Source organism: Myotis yumanensis, unplaced genomic scaffold (genome assembly GCF_028538775.1).
Source record: "Myotis yumanensis isolate MYYU_CA2020_CCGP unplaced genomic scaffold, mMyoYum1.0.hap1 SCAF_2, whole genome shotgun sequence".
NCBI lineage: Eukaryota > Metazoa > Chordata > Mammalia > Chiroptera > Vespertilionidae > Myotis > Myotis yumanensis.
In genome coordinates, this window is record NW_027223753.1 from 168,929,503 (window position 1) to 168,946,882 (window position 17,380).

Here is a 17,380-nt window from a genome sequence, read left to right on the forward strand (position 1 = left end):
TTGCTGGTATGAATCCAAACAAGAAGTTCCATTATAAAATTGGCCAATTTGCCTAAAAACTAGATGTCAACAGAATGTATATAAGAGAGAGAGAGGGAGAGAGGAAGAAGAAAGAAGGAAGAAGAAGAAGAAAAAGAAGAAGAAGAAGAAGAAGAAGGAGGAGGAGGAGGAGGAGGAGGAGGAGGAGGAAAAGGAGGAGGGGAAGAGGAAGGAAGGAAGGAAGGAAGGAAGGAAGGAAGGAAGGAAGGAAGGAAGGAAGTAGGATGGAGATTGGGGGAAGAAAAAAGAGAAGTAGGAAAAGGAGAGGGAGTAGGAGAGAACAGAATGAGTTAATACATCAATGAGTTATGAGAAAACTAAAGTAGGATAGGATAGATAGTGATTGGCAGGGCTATTTTAGTGAAGATGGTTAAGGAAGGCCTCTGTAAGCATAGAATTAAATCAAATAAGAACAAACTATGATCAGGGTTTATATTCAGCATATTTAAAAATCAGGACATCGTGACACTGACCATCAAATGGAGCACTCACTAAAGCGGGATATATGCCAGTCTAAAAAGCTAGTAGAGCTATATAGTCATGTATCCCACCTGAATATCAGCCCTGTATAATATACACTTTCATCTGTGAAGACCCCAGGGGCCAACGAGATTGAAAGTTATCTCTCCTTCTCTCAGCTTTGAGCTATACTCTGTCCTAGTTATACCTCTCCTTTAGTGTTTTTGTTTTCTAATAAAATGCTTTAAGTGTCATAGCAAAACTAAAAAACACCCAGAAAATATCATCAGGATGGTAGGAGGACTCAAATCTATGTCATGTGAAGAACATCTGAAGGCATTTATTAGAGAGCATGGTCATGATTATATGATCACTGTTGTAACATTTGTGGAGGTTTTTCACATAAAAGAGGACATAAAAAATGGTATTCAAAGTATGGCCAAGATTTTTAGGGGAATTATACATTAAAAGCTTTTTAAAATTAAGATATCTAGGTTCCTTGCATTAAAATTAGAAAACCATTGGATTATGCATTTTCTATTTAAATCAATAAGTTGAACCAAAGAAATGTATGGAAATGACATATAGACAAATTTCAGTTATATGTACTAAAATCTAAAATTTTATCAGTCCAAAGATATAACTGGTTAAAATTAGTTAATCACTACTTAGAGATACCAGAAAATAGTTCTGAATAGTAATTCTGGAGAAGAGAGGAGACCTGAAAAGATAAACTTTCAAGTCCCTTGTAAGTCTGATTTCATTTGATCCAGGTCCATGATGGTTGAGTTCGGTAATTCAAACTCAATAAAGGCTTTGGATGGCTCCTCTTATGGAGCAACACCCAAAGAAAGATTGAGCCTGACTGGTCTTTCTTTCCTATATAGAAGCAGCATGACAGAAACCTGTCATTATTTATTTGTTTTTATAACGTCTCAATTGACTATTACCACCAAGGCCTTCTCCACCACTGGCTCAAGTTTGAAAAACAATGCTACTATCACTGTCATTTCTTTTCCCATAGGACCTGATGTAAGGAAAAGAAGCAGGCTTCTAGTTGGTTTGGAACTGAAGGTGATGGAAAAGTCCCACATTTTTACACACCAGATCACTAACCTAATTGCACTGTGTACTGTGAAGACTAGAGATGTCAATGGTTCCTCCTACCATCAAAATTCTCTGATTCTGTCAAATTTATGATTCTGTGCTACCACAGAAGACAATGGAAATGAACAATATTATCTTCTCTTAGTTCATTTTCATAAAGACCTGAGATAATACACTATGCATGACTTACATTTCAATTGATTGTCAAAAGCCATTCACTTACCCGAGGCATCACTTTGCAAGATCCCATATAAGTAGAGACTCATTACACACCACAGAAGTCCCATCTTGTCCATCTAAATACAAAGGTAAGGGAGAGGACTCATTACTCTCAGTGTTTACATAATATTTAGTGTATATGCATACTGACTATTGATCAGGAACTATTCTGACAATTTTATAATATTAACACATTTAATTGTCAGAACCAACCAATAAGATAGGTTTTTAAAAATCACTGTTACAGATAAAGAAACTGGGACAAGTTTAAAGCACATAACCAAGATCCTTTGGGTAGAAAGTGGTAGAGTAATAATCAAATTCTAACAGCTTGGCTCTAGAACCCTTCCTTCTTTTCTTCTTTTCTTCTGACATTGATCAACATGAATATGTAGATTTCTGTATATTGCACGTGTGCCCACTACCCAAAGTCAAATTTTCTCCTGTCACCTTATATTAGGACCCCTTTCTCCCATCACCTCCTTCCCTCTGGCAACCACTACATTGCTGTTTGTGTTCATAAGTTTCATTTTTATATACCACATATGAGTGAAATCAAATGGTTATTAGCTTTTTCTGACTGACTTATTTCACTTAGCATAATGTTCTCAAGGTCCATCCATGCTGTTGCAACATGGCTGAGTAGTATTCCATTTGTATATGTACCACATCTCCTTTGTCAGTTCTCTATCTCGGGACACTTTGGTTGTTTCTATTACTTGTCCATGGTGAATAATGCTGCAATGAACATAGGGGTGCATATATCTTTGCAAATACATAATTTCAAGTTTTTCAGGTATATACCCAGGAGTGGGGTTGCTGAGTCATATGGTAGCTCTATTCCTAATTTTTTGAGGAAGACTGCTTTCCATAGTGGTTGTACCATCAGCAATGGATGAGGTAGATCCATTTATTAATCTGATATATACACTGAACTATAAATACCTATTTAAAAAAACACTCTGGATTTTTTTCATTAGAGTCACATTCCAGCAGATGTTTGATCTTCTTCCCTTCTTTACATTCCTTTGGTCTATTCCCAACTGGAAGTATTTTATAATCCAGGCAATTTTCCTTCTTCGTGATAAATAGGAAATCTAGAAATCCTGAAATCTGACCTGGTCAGCATTCCACCACACTATGAATTTATAGTAAAGGGAAATATATAAACCACATGCCCTGTTGTGGCTGCTTTCCTCTTCTCACTTGAAAAAATAAATGATGAGTCTTAAATCCAATTTCTGTGATCTTGAGCCTCTCTATTGATAACCAGCTGAAACAGTCAGCCAGCAAGAACCATGCCCTTACTCTTGGTTGTGTGATCGTTAATGCAGAAGGCCTGAAGATTTAACAACTCTGTGAAATATTTATTTCCCTAATGCCCTAGACATATCTGGCCCCTGGTTATAAATACTGAAATATTTACATTACTGAAAAATTTCATACTGTAGATCTCCCTTTTCACTTTTGAACCCAACAGTCATATGTAAGGGTGCTTATCAGAGGTCTTGGATATGTGTCCAGATCATATTTTTAGTAAGTGACAGAGATGAGTTTTATACCCATATCTGGCTAACTATAAGACTATTATTATTCCAAACATTAGCATATATCATAAGCTTTACAACCACAGGGACCCACCAGTCTTAAAAGGTCAAAGAGTTACTTGATTAATAGGGTGACCATGTAACAGCATTTAAATGGGACAATTTTAAGAGTATTATACTGAAACAATAGGTGTAAACTGACATTGTCCAAGCAATCCACACAGTATGTAGTCACTTTAAAAGGCAATGCAATTTTCCAACTCCTATCACCTCTCTTGACCACACATCATCAGAAATCTCTGCTTCATACTGTGCTTCCTCCTTTAGCATGACCATACACAAATCAGGTGAGTTAATTATATCTTAATAACTGTTTTATTTCAAAGATTAAATGTCTCTTTCTTATCACCACCATTCCCTTCCTATTCATATACTATTACCTTAGGGAACTCTTCTCTCCATCATTCCTTTGTTCAATAAAACATATATTGAAGACTTTCTGCTTATACGTCTCTTTGATATAACTGTTGGGGCCTCTAGTAAGTTAGATGCATGGCCTCCTCTAAGGACACTTCTTCCCAGTAGAAGAAATAAACCACATGTAAACCACTTCAATGTCATCAGCTATGAGCAACACACATGCAGAAGCTCTATAGGGTATGTAAAGATTTAGCAGGCAGACATTCTAGCACCAGGCAGAGTTTAGCAGAGCCTTAAAATGTGTACACAAAATAACTGCAGTACAGAGTAAATAGTGATAAAATAGTCAGAGAGGAACAGATAAGTGTAATTGAAGATTAGCAAAAGACAGAGATGACTCTAGCTAAGGCAATCAAAGAAGACTAAATGTAAGAGGTAGCTTTTGAACTAGCAAGGACTGGTTTGGAAATTTAAAAGTGAGGCAGAATGAAAGTCTGTGGAAAGGAAGCTCAATGGAGAATAATGCTCAAAGATAGGGAGAAATGGACCATAAATAGGAAATAGTCTATAAATAATTCAGTTTGGCTCAAGCACAGGGTATTAGGAAAAGTACTATATAGAAGATTTTGTTGGAAAGCAGGAAGAGTTAGGATTACAATATAACATGGACTTGAGTAGCAGCTTAAGAACTTGGGATTTAATTTTAACAGCAAATAGGGGAATCATTGAAGGATTCTGATTAGAGGAGTGATATTAACATCCAGTTCTGCCTAATGGAGATCATTCTTCCAGGCACGTATTAGATGGATTGCCACTAAATTCTGTCTTGAAATCATTTTGGCTCCCTAGTCTGTCATCCCAGTAATTGTTATCCTCCTAGCTTTGTGTCATCTATAAACTTGATCAGCATGCCACCTAGGTCCTCATCCAAGTCATTAATTAAATTAATTAATAATTCTGCATTAATCCTTGTCAGTGGAGAGCAACTAGATATTTCATTTCAGATTCAGGGCACAGTACTTTCAACCCTAATACTATTCCTAAAGCAACACTTAGAAGACATTCTAATTAGGGTGATTGAGGACCTTAATTGATATTCTCATGAGTAACTGGATTATGCCAGAGGCAGCAAGAAGTCAGGTCACCAAGGTAAAGCTAATCAAAAGATAACTTGTGTGCAAAGACAAGTCCAGGGTCAGTCTGGCCCTGTGATGAATTAGAATAAAGCAGACTGAAAAGAAAATGTGATTGTGTCGGCTGTTTTTGACAGACTAAAGGTACCGAGGTTAGTGGGAGGAGGTTGGCTGGTCTGCGACCTCTCTAAGAAGGCAGGTTCATTTAACATCATCTTACATTCTGCCTAAGAATTTTATTATTGTGACTAGTAATACACTTTTTAAAAAATAGGGAGTATTTATTGATTTTGAGAGAGAGAGAGAGAGAGAGAGAGATTTGTTCTTTCACTTATTTAGGTATTCACTGGTTGCTTCTTGTATATGCCCTGACCAGAGATTGAACCTGCAGCCTTGGCATATCAGGCCAATGCTCTAACCCACTGAGTAATACACTTTGGTTCTTGTTTCTTGGGGGGAGGGGGCACTGGGTATTTGCAGAGATGGAGAAACTGTCAGAAAGGAAAGAAACCTGCCTAATGATACATGGTTTCTCATGGTCTGAATTACAGTCTAGCTTTAGATTACTGTGGTAGACTTAACAGACTCTACTCTTGCTTCCGATGATTGAAACTTTTATATAATAAATTTCCAGTTAGCCTCTCTTGCATTATCCATTTTATTTACTATATGATCATGTTTATACTTCCTTTCTGAGGTATTGGTACTTCTCTCATAGTCAATAACATTGTTTCCTGGTATATCAACTTGGATGCCTATATCACCTAGCGAGAAGTTTCAAATATGTACTTAGGTCTACGTTATCAACAACAATGTTAATAATGACAGCTAACAGGCGCTCAGAACTTTAACATCGACTCCTGAATATGAAGCTTTCTATTTTCTGCATTCTCTAGGCTCAATAAGCACTAGGATCTCATCTCTGAGTTAGCCCTGGATTCTCTCACTGAGCAGCGGGTAACAGGCTAAAACTAGTTTTGCTTCCCCAAGGATGGTAATTTTTCTAACTGACCACTTGCTCAGCCTTTGTTCTGCACATCAGCATTTCAATAGTCCACAGGACTGATTTCTCCCTCAGTTTCCTGATTCCACTTATAGCTCTATATTCAGATCATGGCTACACTTTAAAGCCCATGAACCTGGTTGGGGCTTGGACCTTCAACCTGGTGTTTTTCAGAACTTTTCCAGGAGCCTGCACCCTGTGCCCTGTAAGGTCTTCTCTGAACTGGATAAGCCTCTTGTAACCATGAAGCTGCTATCACTTGCTTCATTCCTGGCCAACAGATGCCCTTTGCTATGACCTGCCTACTGAAAACGTGGCCACTAAGGCACAAACCTGGAAAGTCATCCCTGTGTAAGGTTAGCCCTGCAGCCATATCTCTTGCTCGAGTCCTGATCCCACCCAGATCCTTCTTTTTCCCTTCTCTAACTTACTGAGCAGGTCTTGCACAGCTATGACAAATAAGTCTTTGAAGGACATAGGCCAGATTATTAATTATCCCATTTTTATAGAAAAGGAGATAGCATTTACTTAAAAATCAGAGTTATTTTCATCATCATTTTTTAATCTGTTTTCTAGTCTTTTGACCCATAGAAGGGTCCTTGTGCAGAATATTCCAGAATCTAGTATTTATCAATGAAAACGTTTCAGCAAAGTAACATGAAAGGCTCTGATTCTGGGTCAAACAAAGCAAGCAAACTCCACCGTCATTATCAATGAATTGCAGTTGTAAACTTAGGAATAATACGTGGAGCAACTATTTGAGGACTCTAAAAGTTAAAGAATGGCACATTATTTTCAAGTACATATGAGCCTCCTCATGCACCAGAAAACACACCTTAACACATTTAAAAGAATTAAAGTCAATCTTCTCTCTACATAATTAAACAAGAAATCAATAAAAGAAAAATAACAGCCCTGACCAGTTTGGTTCAGTGGATAGAGCGTCGGCCTGTGGACTCAAGGGTCCCGGGTTCGATTCCGGTCAAGGGCATGTACCTCGATTGCGGCCACATCCCCAGTAGGGGATGTGCAGGAGGCAGCTGATCGATGTTTCTCTCTCATCGATGTTTCTAACTCTCTATCCCTCTCTCTTCCTCTCTGTGAAAAATCAATAAAATATATTTTTTAAAAAAGAAGAAAAAAAAGAAAAATAACAGGGTAATCTCCAAACACTTCAAAATTAAGAAATATAACTTTAAATAATCCATGGATCAAACAGGGAAATTAGAAAATATTTTGAACTGAACAAAAGTGAAAGAAACAGCATATCAAAATAAGTGGGATGCAGTTGAAGAAGTGTGTACAGGATAATCCAAGAAACTGCAGGCCTACATTAAAAAAGAAGAACGACTTCAAGCCTACAATCTAATCTCCCATCTTAAGAACTTGGAAAGAGAAGAGAAAAATAAACCAACCAATCAAAAATGAAGAAAATAATAAAGAGTAGATACCCAAAATCTTAAGACAGAAAAAAATAATAAAACCAGAAGTTGGTACTTTGAAAAGAACAATACAATTGCTATACCTCTAGCTAGGTGAACCAAGAACAAAAATAAAGCACATATCCCTAATATCAGGAATGAAAGATGATATCACTACTGGTTACATTGGCATTAAAATGGTAATAAGGCAATGTTCAAATCCTTAGGCACATAAATTCCACAATTTAAATGAAATGGACAGACATCTTAAAAACCACAAACTACCCAAGCTCATTCAAAATAAAATAGATCCTTTCATTGATCCTTTTATTAAAAGAAATTGAATTTGCAGTTAGTAACCTTCCAAAAAATAAATTCCCAAGCTTCAGATGATTTCACTGGTGAATTCAATCAAACATTTAAAAAATAAATAACATCAATTCTACATAATCTCTTCCAGAAAATAGATGACAAGACAGTTACCAATTCACTTTATGAGACATTATTCTGATTCTAAAACCTGCCACAGACAGCACACAGAAAAGAAATCTATAGATATCCCATAACCAAGCAGAGTTTATTCCAGAATGCAAGGCTAGTTTCAGTATTTGAAAAATCTAAGAAAGAAAGATCTCATGATCATATCAATTGAGGCAGGAAGAGCATTTGACAAAATTCCACATCATTCATAATAGAAAGAAAACCTCTCAGCAATCTAAAATTAGAAGGGAACTTCCTGAAACCAATAAAGAGCATCTGCAAAAAACCTACAGCGAACATTGCATCATATGTTGAAATTGAATGCTTTTCCACTAAGATCAGGAGCAAGGCAAGGATGTTCATTCTTTGTACTTCATTCCCAAAGTCTTAATCAGTGCAATAAGACTATTCACAGATGACATAATTTTCAACATAAAAAAATCTTAATGAACCTATTAAAAATAGAAATGAATAAGTAAGGTCACAGAATATGTAGTCAACACACAAAAGTTAAACATATTAGTATATACTGGCAATGGGAAACAGAAACCACTTTTAATAAGGATGGTTATAATAATTAAAACAAAAATGAAATATTTAGCTTAAAGTCTAACCAAACCTGTACACGATCTGTATGCTGATATTTATAAAACATTGATAAAAGAAATCAAAGAAGACCTAAATAAATGGAATTATGTGGTTGGCAGAGTGGCCCCGTGCCTTAGATCCCTGGAATCTATTATGCTATCTTACTTAACCAAAGGGATGTTATAAATATAATTAAAGCTATGAATATTAACGTAGGAAGGTTATACTGAATTATTCGAGTGAGCCCAATCTATCACATGAGCCCTTAAATGCAAATAACTTTCTCTGGTTAAAGTCAGAGAGATGCAGCAAAAGGACAAAGCAGAGAAAAGCAAAGCAAGAAAAGAACTCAAAAGCCAATGAGATTTAAAGACAGATGTAGCAACATGTCAAGGAATACAGGTGGCCTTACAGAGCTGACAGTCAGTAGGAAACTTCAGTCCCACAACCACAGAAAATAGAATTCTGCCAACAACTCTGGAAGTGCATTCTTCCCCAGAGAGTGCAGAAAGGAGCCCAACCTTGCTGACACTTCGACTTTAGCCTTGTAAAACCCTAAACAAAGACCAGATAAGCCACACTGTACCTGGATTTCTGACCAACAGAAATTGTGATATAAAAAGAGTTGTTTTAAGACACTAAGTTCTGTTAATTTGTTACAGTAGTAACAAACAATAATACAATAAACATAGCATATTCATGAACTAAAAGTCTCCACATAGAAAAGATGTCAATTTCCCCCCAAAATTAATTGACAGATTTAATGAAATTCCAACAAAATATCCTAACAATATTTTGCTTACAGATAAAGTCAAGCAGATTATGAAATTTATATGGAAAGAGAAATGCCTTAAATATTAAAAACCATTTGAAAAAGAAGAATGAAGTTGTAGGAATCACACTAAACACAACCCAATTTTAAAATGTCAAAAATCTTAAAGAGATCCTTTACCTAATAGGATACAGCTGATCCCCCTTATCTGTGATTTCACATTCCATGGTTTCAGTTACTGACAGTCAACCATGGTCCAAAAATATTAAATGGAAAATTCCAGAAATAAACAATTCATAATTTCAAATAGTACACCATTCCGAGTAACTTAAGGAAATCTCTCACTGTCCCACTCCATCCTGCCCACGATGTGAATCCTCTCCTTGCCTGCGTATCCTGCCTGTTGGTCACCTAGTGGCCCAGTGCTTGTTTTCAAGTAACCCATATTTTACTTAGTAATAGGCCCAAGCACAGGAGTAGTGATGCTATACTAGTAAAGTAACGAAGCCGTAAAGTGCTTCCTTTAAGTGAAAATGTATGTATGTATCCTACAGAGAAAAGAAAACATATGATATTTAGGTTTTGGTACTATCCATGATTTCAGGCATGCACTGGGCTTCTTGGAACATATCCCCCTTGAGTACAGGGAGACTTATTCTATTCAGAAGGAAAACTGACCCATGAAAAGATATTCAAGTCATTAGCCATAAGGAAAATGCAAATGAAACCCTCAAAAATAGATAGGACTACACGAAATACCAGTGCTAAAGAGAATACGGAGCAACTGGAACTCCCTACTGCTGAAACTACCAAATGGTACAGCCCCTCTGGAAAATGATTTGGCAACTTCTTACAAAGTTATACATAGTCTTCCCATAGGGTCTAGTAATCCCGCTCCTCGGGATTTATCCAAGAGAAGTGGAAACTTGTGTTCACACAAAAACCTATACACAAATGTTCACTGCAGTTCTATTATTAATTTACCAAACCTGGAAACAATCCAAACATCCTTCAACAGGCAAATGGATAAATAAACTCTGGTGCATCTAAAAAATAGACTACTTTTCAGCAATACAAAGTGATGAGCTGTTGATAACAACAACTTGGATGAATCACAAAAGCATTATGCTAAGTGAAAAAAGCCTGTCTATATAGATTACTATCTGTCTAATTCCATTTAAATTACATTCCCAAAAGGACAAAACTAGAGTGATAGAGAACAGATCAGGGACTAGAGGTAATATGAGGGTGTGACTATACAGGGATAGATAGCACAAAAGAGTTATTTGGGGAATAGAGCAGTTCCATATCCTGATTGGGGCAGTGATTAAATGAATTGATACATGAGTTATTATTCATAGAGCTGTAATTCAAAAAAGTCTATTTTATTGTATGTTGATTAAAATATATTTTTAAGTGACATGATCTTTCTTTTAAAAAATATCCACAAATGATTTGTGAACTCCTCTAGTTTAAATAAAGCTGTTTTAACCTAAATATGGTTTCTATTTTCAACATTTACTTTAAAAATAATAGAGTCCTGTCATTAAGTACTGAATGTTCCAGAAAAGTTTAGCAGTCCAGGAACATAGAGAGATCAATGAATTATCCCAACTTTCAGCATATCAAGCCAAAGTTGTTAACCTTGATACAACCAGCAGAGTCCAAGTTCACACCAGAAAACATTAGCTATTGCCTCTCCCTTTCTTTCTAAATACCTTCAAAGTCTTTGAAAATCTGAGGAGACATATATAACATAACATACCACCTGCAGTCTTTCAAAGTTTGGAATAGGATATAAGCAGATTGATTCCCTTTTGTTCTTTAATATTCTGAATAGCACCATGTCCTGTGGAGTGAGGGAAGAAATATCACAAAGAGAAATAGAACTAGTTTTTCAGTGAGATGAAAGTGAAAGAGAACTGAACTTGAAGTTTTAAGTTTAACTGTTTGATCTTGGACAGCCTCAGAGAAGAAGAAAAGAATATTCACAGCAACCACTTAGATAGATAAAGTGTATTTCCTGGTCACTGCATTGATGACTAATTTAAGATAGACAAGCTAAGCATTCATGTACCCTTTTCAAGGAGGACAAGAAGAGTATTTCAGTGTACCCTTTTCTTAGTGGGTGGAAAATTTGATGATTAAGTTTTCTGTACTTTGAGATACTGAAGCAGGAGTTTTGACCACTTAGAAAAGGCATCACTTCAGCAAGTGGGGGCGATAGAGACTAATACTTGCCTCATCAGTTGTTTTGGGAGGAGTGTACTTGATAATTCCCGTGGAGTGATTAGCACTGTCCATGAACATAGTATCTCTCAGTAAAGGCTGGGTATCATTAACTCTTAGTAAATGAGATAGTACAATTGAGAAACTGTGAAACAGCAGACAAATGTGAGCTACCATTAATATTATTTACAAAGAAGAACACAAGTTAATTTTTTTTAGTTGACTATTGACCATTGGGAAAAACTTGCCATATCCTACACTTTGTTTTCTATCCTAGGTCCAAATTTAATGCTCTGTTCCCCAAATACTTCAGAGAAGACAGGTATAGTTATAAGTCAGGCCTCTCTAACTTACAGGAAAGCCACAATTGTTATAATATGCTCTACAATAAAATTGTTTACTTTTCAGTTAAGGATGTACAACATTGTGATTACACATTCATATACCTTATGTAGTGTTCACCCTGATAAGTCTAGTACCTATATAACATAATATAACTTGAACATGGAGAAATCGTGGTCAAGAAGGTTTCTCTTCTCTATTCTCAAATACTTCTTTTTCTTTTTAATGGAAGTAAAAACTTCTGCCCAGACTATCTCCTAGACTGTTGTGAAGGACCAAATGATGTGACATGTGAAAGAAGACTTTGTAATTATAAAGTGCTATAATTACACAATAATATAAGGTGTTATGACATTATAAAATACCCTGGGATTTTTTGTTTTGTTTCATTTAAATTTGAAAGAATCCAAAGTAGTGGAGACTTTAAAATCAAAAGGAAAATATGCTATAAATTGCTTACTTTATAACTTAATTTAATTGCTGGATTGCTTTTGGAGATATTGGTAGGCAGTCGTAAGATTGAAGTTTCTAAGGTCTGGTCATGTTCTATTTCTTAGTGTGATGATGGTTGCATGATGATGCATTTGTAAAAGTTCATCCATCTGTATGCTTAGTATTTATATACTTTACCATTAATATGTCATGCTTGCATAAAAAGTCTGGAAAAACTTTTGCTTGATTGAATTTAAAGGATGGTTTAAAACAACAGGGAAAGGTTAGTAAAAGGCACTGGACAACATTATGTACAATCTTTTAAATAAAAAAAAAAGCAGCTTAAAATCCAACACAGAATGTGGTAGAGAGTCATCGCAGAACTTCAAGACTGGGGGAGGGACTGGATATTTATGGTGAATATATATAACATTTCTTCTAATTCGAACAACATATATTTCTCAAGCTCTGGGCAAAAAGGAGGGAATAAAAATGTCCCTGTCCTCCTGGAACTGTTGGACCCACAGCAAGGGAGCAGCATTGCAGCAGACCTCTCTGCTCTCCGGGGAACTGCGTTGTCAGGGGAAGTTCAAGTAGAGAGCTGGGTGGTATTATAACCCACCACTGACACAAACCAGTCACATCACCTTCTCAACCAAGATCTAGTCTCCTCCAGGTTAGGAAAGTCATCACTTTTCCCAGCATAGAGTAGCTTCTTAGCCTGAGGTTTTCTTCCTTTACGTTTCATATAACAACATCGACACCAATAACCTCTCTGATTCAAAGGAATGGTCTGAAGATCACGATCCTGTCTGTGAGGCTCTCCAGAGAAAGACACCATCTGCAGACTGTTAGAGAGGCCACAGGCAACAAAACTGTGGTCGAGCTTTCATGGATTTCTCCATAAAAACTGTGCACTCCAGCTTCTGCATTTACAGAATCAAATTTTGTTCAAATCAAGAAGTATTTATTGGGTCTTTCTTTCATACACTTTAACAGAAACTGCAGTTTAAAGAAATGAACACAATGGTTTTTATAATCACGGATCACACCGTTTAGGAGCAAAATCAGACTTATAAATACAAAAGGAAAAAGTAGAGAAAAGAACAAATCGATGATCAAGTACACTATAATCACACTGAAGTGTTTGATGGAAATGGCCATATCCCGTAGTGTGCACTCTGCCAAAGGACCAAGTGGCCAAATTGAATTTGAAAAGTAACATGTCACATATCTCTGTCTTGAATACTCACAGTACACATTAGCCTTTAAAAAGCTCTGGTAATCTACCAAGTAAATATCGTGGTTGACTTGTTTTAACACTGCATTTACCATGCTATTTGACCATGAACCCCTCTTTCATGCATTAAACCTCTCAAGGTTTCATTGGGAATACTGATAGAGTGAAAGCTCTAATGAGAGAAGGGAGAACCCAGGCTCTAATTCCCAGATCAATTCTCAATCTATAAGATGCAGATGCTTTTCAAAATCATTCAACTCTACTTGAGACGAAACTGGCAACCAGAGAAAGGAAATGAATGCTAACCTTCCCACAGCTGCCCTTCCCCTCTGCATCCTTTCCCAGTTCTCTTTATCTTGCCGCTGGCTGAAGTACAAACTGCCTTTTCTAAAAACTGGGCAGGTATCTGTTTCTCCTTTAGAGCCCTGAGGAATTTCTGTGCTGATCTGTTTTATTTAGGTTTTTCCCTTTTCCCACCCCTTTCTGGACTAGGACTCCAAGTTTGTGTCCACAGTACACAGCCCAATGCTTTTGTACAATAAACACATAACTGCGGGGTAATAGGGGAAAAAACAACACCCACCACCTCCTAGGACACAGTCCACCTCTGTTTAGTTTGCTGTTGGTCACTCTTGAACTGTGTGCCCTTGGATAATTTACTTAACCCCTGTGGACCCTGGCATCCTTATCAGTGAAATAGTATAACAAATATTTGCTTCATGAGCTGCTTTAAAGATCAAATTAGATTTGATGGAAAAGCTTCATAAACAGTGAAGAATGATGCAGATATGAGGTGTTGATGCTTTATTTTTTTAATATATTTTATTGATTTTTTTTTTTTTTACAGAGACGAAGGGAGAGGGATAGAGAGTTAAAAACATCGATGAGAGAGAAACATCGATCAGCTGCCTCCTGCACACCTCCTACTGGGAATGTGCCTGCAACCAAGGTACATGCCTTTGACCGGAATCGAACCTGGAATCTTTCAGTCCACAGGCCAATGCTCTATCCACTGAGCCAAACCAGTTAGGGTGTTGATGCTTTATTTTATACAGGTAATCACATGCACATGAGATTCCTGAGCTGGGCTAATGGTCATCCACAGGATACAGTCTTCTCCAGGGATGGCTGTAAACAGATGTGACTTCTCATCAAGATCCACTGCCTGAAAAGTGAGCCTGCCTTAGACATTGGACTGGACTGGATCTAAGCCATTCTTGATCTCACAACACAGTCGGTTATCCTTTTACAGGAGCATATCCCCATGTCATCTTCCTGCTTCTGTCAGGAGAAAAAAGGTTGGCTTGCCAGGGATCATCTATCAGACCAGAGCATCACACATCACATGCCCACCTGCTCAGGGACCTGGAAGCATCAGCAGCTTCAGCTACTCAAGCAGCCCCAAGGGCTCCTCCTTATCAATTACACAGACAAACAGAGCAGGGAGGGGGGCGAGTCTGGGTCTCAGTACTGACTTTTGTATTAACTGCCTGTGTGACTTTGCCTCTGCACTTAATTATCCCGGTGCCTCTGTTTCCACAACTAGTTTGATTAAGAAGAGTTAAAGTCAGCCCTAGCTGGTTTGGCTCCGTGGATAGAGCGTCGCCTGGGGACTGAAGGGTCCCAGGTTCAATTTCAGTCAAGGGCACATGCCTGGGTTACAGGCTCAATCCCCAGGAGGGGGTGTGCAGGAGGCAGCCAATCAATGATTCTTTCATCATTGATGTTTCTCTCTTTCCCTTTGTCTCTGAAATCAATAAAAATATATTGTTTTAAAAAAAGAGTTAAAGGCAAATGTTACATTAGAACTTTCACGGAAGTCTCACCACATACCAGACCGACACTGTGCCAACTGTGGGAAAACCCCGGGACCTCAGGACAGCCTCTGCCTTCAGGCTTTCTGTCTGCTGGAGAGCAAGGCCCACCAGGTATCCTCCCATCCCCAACCCCAATTGTCCCTGAAATGCAAATACAATACTCCAAGTCTTCCTGGGAACACATAAGCCCAAAGTAGAGAGCTTTAAAAAAAATCCCATCTCTCTGTATCTAAAGTGTTAAAGAAAATCCCCTCTGAACTAACACTGAGGAGTTCTGTGTGAGTCTGTGGCCCTGCTGAGAAAATTCTATGGCTTCTTTCACTGATTTTTGGACACCAGGATCACCCTGACAGATGGCAATGGGCACCCACCAGTCCTGTAGTCTGGGATGTGACCTCAGTCCACCGAATCGCTCTGGATGGAGGGACAGGGTGGGGGCTCTGGTGCACAGATCTTTACATACGCATTTGACATTTGGTGACTTTATTGCACATAAAGCAAGAGCATGCAATTGCCCTTTCAGCAGAATGAGAAATCCTGGGAATTTTATAGGGCTATTATGTATTGATCCATAAAGTATTGAAAATTCAAGTGACCCTAATTTCAACAAGTATGCCTTATCTTCACCATACAGCCACTTGGAAAAACAGTACCCTTCCAGAGAGGTGCTCAAGCAGTGTGCAGTGGGAGCTTTGAAAATGCTTTGACAAGAAAATTAAGCAAGAGGGTGAAACATATACTAAAAATATATGTATACTGACAGTACAAATGAGGCATTTTGTGGATGCCCCATAAACTTTTCAGGAGCTTTCTCCCCCCTCCCAATGCAAAGCTAATGAACAGTCACTGAATACCTACTATGTGGACCCTCTGTGCTAAATGCTAAAGGATGAAACAGATTTTAACATGCCCCAGGCATCCAGGAACTCACAACCTAGTAGGGATCTCCAGCATGCATGTTGCTAATTATAACAGTGTAGTTAAAAGCTGAATTCTTTGAGTTCAATGCTCCAATCCCCGCCTCTGCCACTTAGTATCTGTGGAATATTTAGCAAGTTACTTATTCTGTCTGTGCCTTAATTTCCTCAACTGTAAAATAGAGAGAATAACAGTGCCTACTTATCTGTTTGTTGACAGAATTATATGTGTTAACATTATATAAAATGCCTAAAAGAATATCTGCTGTTATTTCTTTAACTGTACAAAGCAGTTTAGCTGTATTTGCTATTATTAAGTACTAGAGGCCCAGTGCACAAATTCGTGCACCAGTGGGGTCCCTTGGCCTGCCCTACGGGATCAGGCCAAAACCGGCTCTCTGACATCCCCTAGGGATCCTGGATTTTGAAAGGGTGCAGGCCAGGCTGAGAGACCCCACCAGTGCATGATCAGGGCCTAGGAGGGACGCAGGAAGTTGGCCAGCCAGGGAGGGACCGCGGGAAGGTTCCAGGACATGCCCAGCCTGTCTTGCTCAGTCCTGATCAGCTGGACCCCAGCAGCAAGCTAACCTACTAGTCAGAGCATCTGCCTTCTGGTGGTCAGTGCACATCATAGCGAGCAGTTGAACGGCCTTAGCATATCATTAGCATATTATGCTTTGATTGGTTGAACGGCTGACTGGATGACCTGGCACTTAGCATATTAGGCTTTTATTATATAGGATATAGGATACAAATGAGTCCAAGCATCTTGCTCTAAGAAAGGAATCACTAGCATTTTAATATGGAGAACAGAATTATGAAGGTATGGAGGAGAGGGGACCTCTTTGAACAAGATGAGCTTTACTGCTGCACTCTGAAGATGGGTAACACTCCAAAATGTATCCATGCAGTAAGAAATGCATTTTGGGCAAAATTAAAATAAAGTAAGCCTTACTGTTTCCACTGAGCATAGAACAGGAAGAAAAAGTTGTTGAAAAATTCTAATTAGATGGGTATTATCTTGCAGTTATGAAGTCCCTAACACCATGGACCAAGCATAGCAATTAGAAAAGGGAATTTTATTCTGCACATCATTTCAAGGGCATACACTCCTTGAAGCTGCTAATCATATCAATGCATGGTGACCACATTCTGCCCTAGGTAGCAGCACCAGCCATTAGAGGAGTCAACAGGACATTACCCAAGCAACTGGGC

General features: G+C 38.0%; 1 protein-coding gene across 5 annotated transcripts in view; it reads right to left on the bottom strand.

Moving 5' to 3' along the window:
• IL1RAP (interleukin 1 receptor accessory protein) overlaps positions 1 to 17,380 on the bottom strand; it is a 159,088-nt gene that overhangs the window by 99,713 nt on the left and 41,995 nt on the right. For all 5 annotated transcript variants that reach the window (XR_011470315.1, XM_070406576.1, XM_070406574.1 and 2 more), the window contains exon 2: positions 1,829 to 1,901. Coding sequence is in view for 4 of the 5 variants with exons in the window: in XM_070406576.1 (XP_070262677.1) it covers positions 1,829 to 1,901 (73 nt within the window). In the remaining variant the exon portion in view is untranslated. The remainder of the gene's footprint in view (positions 1 to 1,828; positions 1,902 to 17,380) is intronic.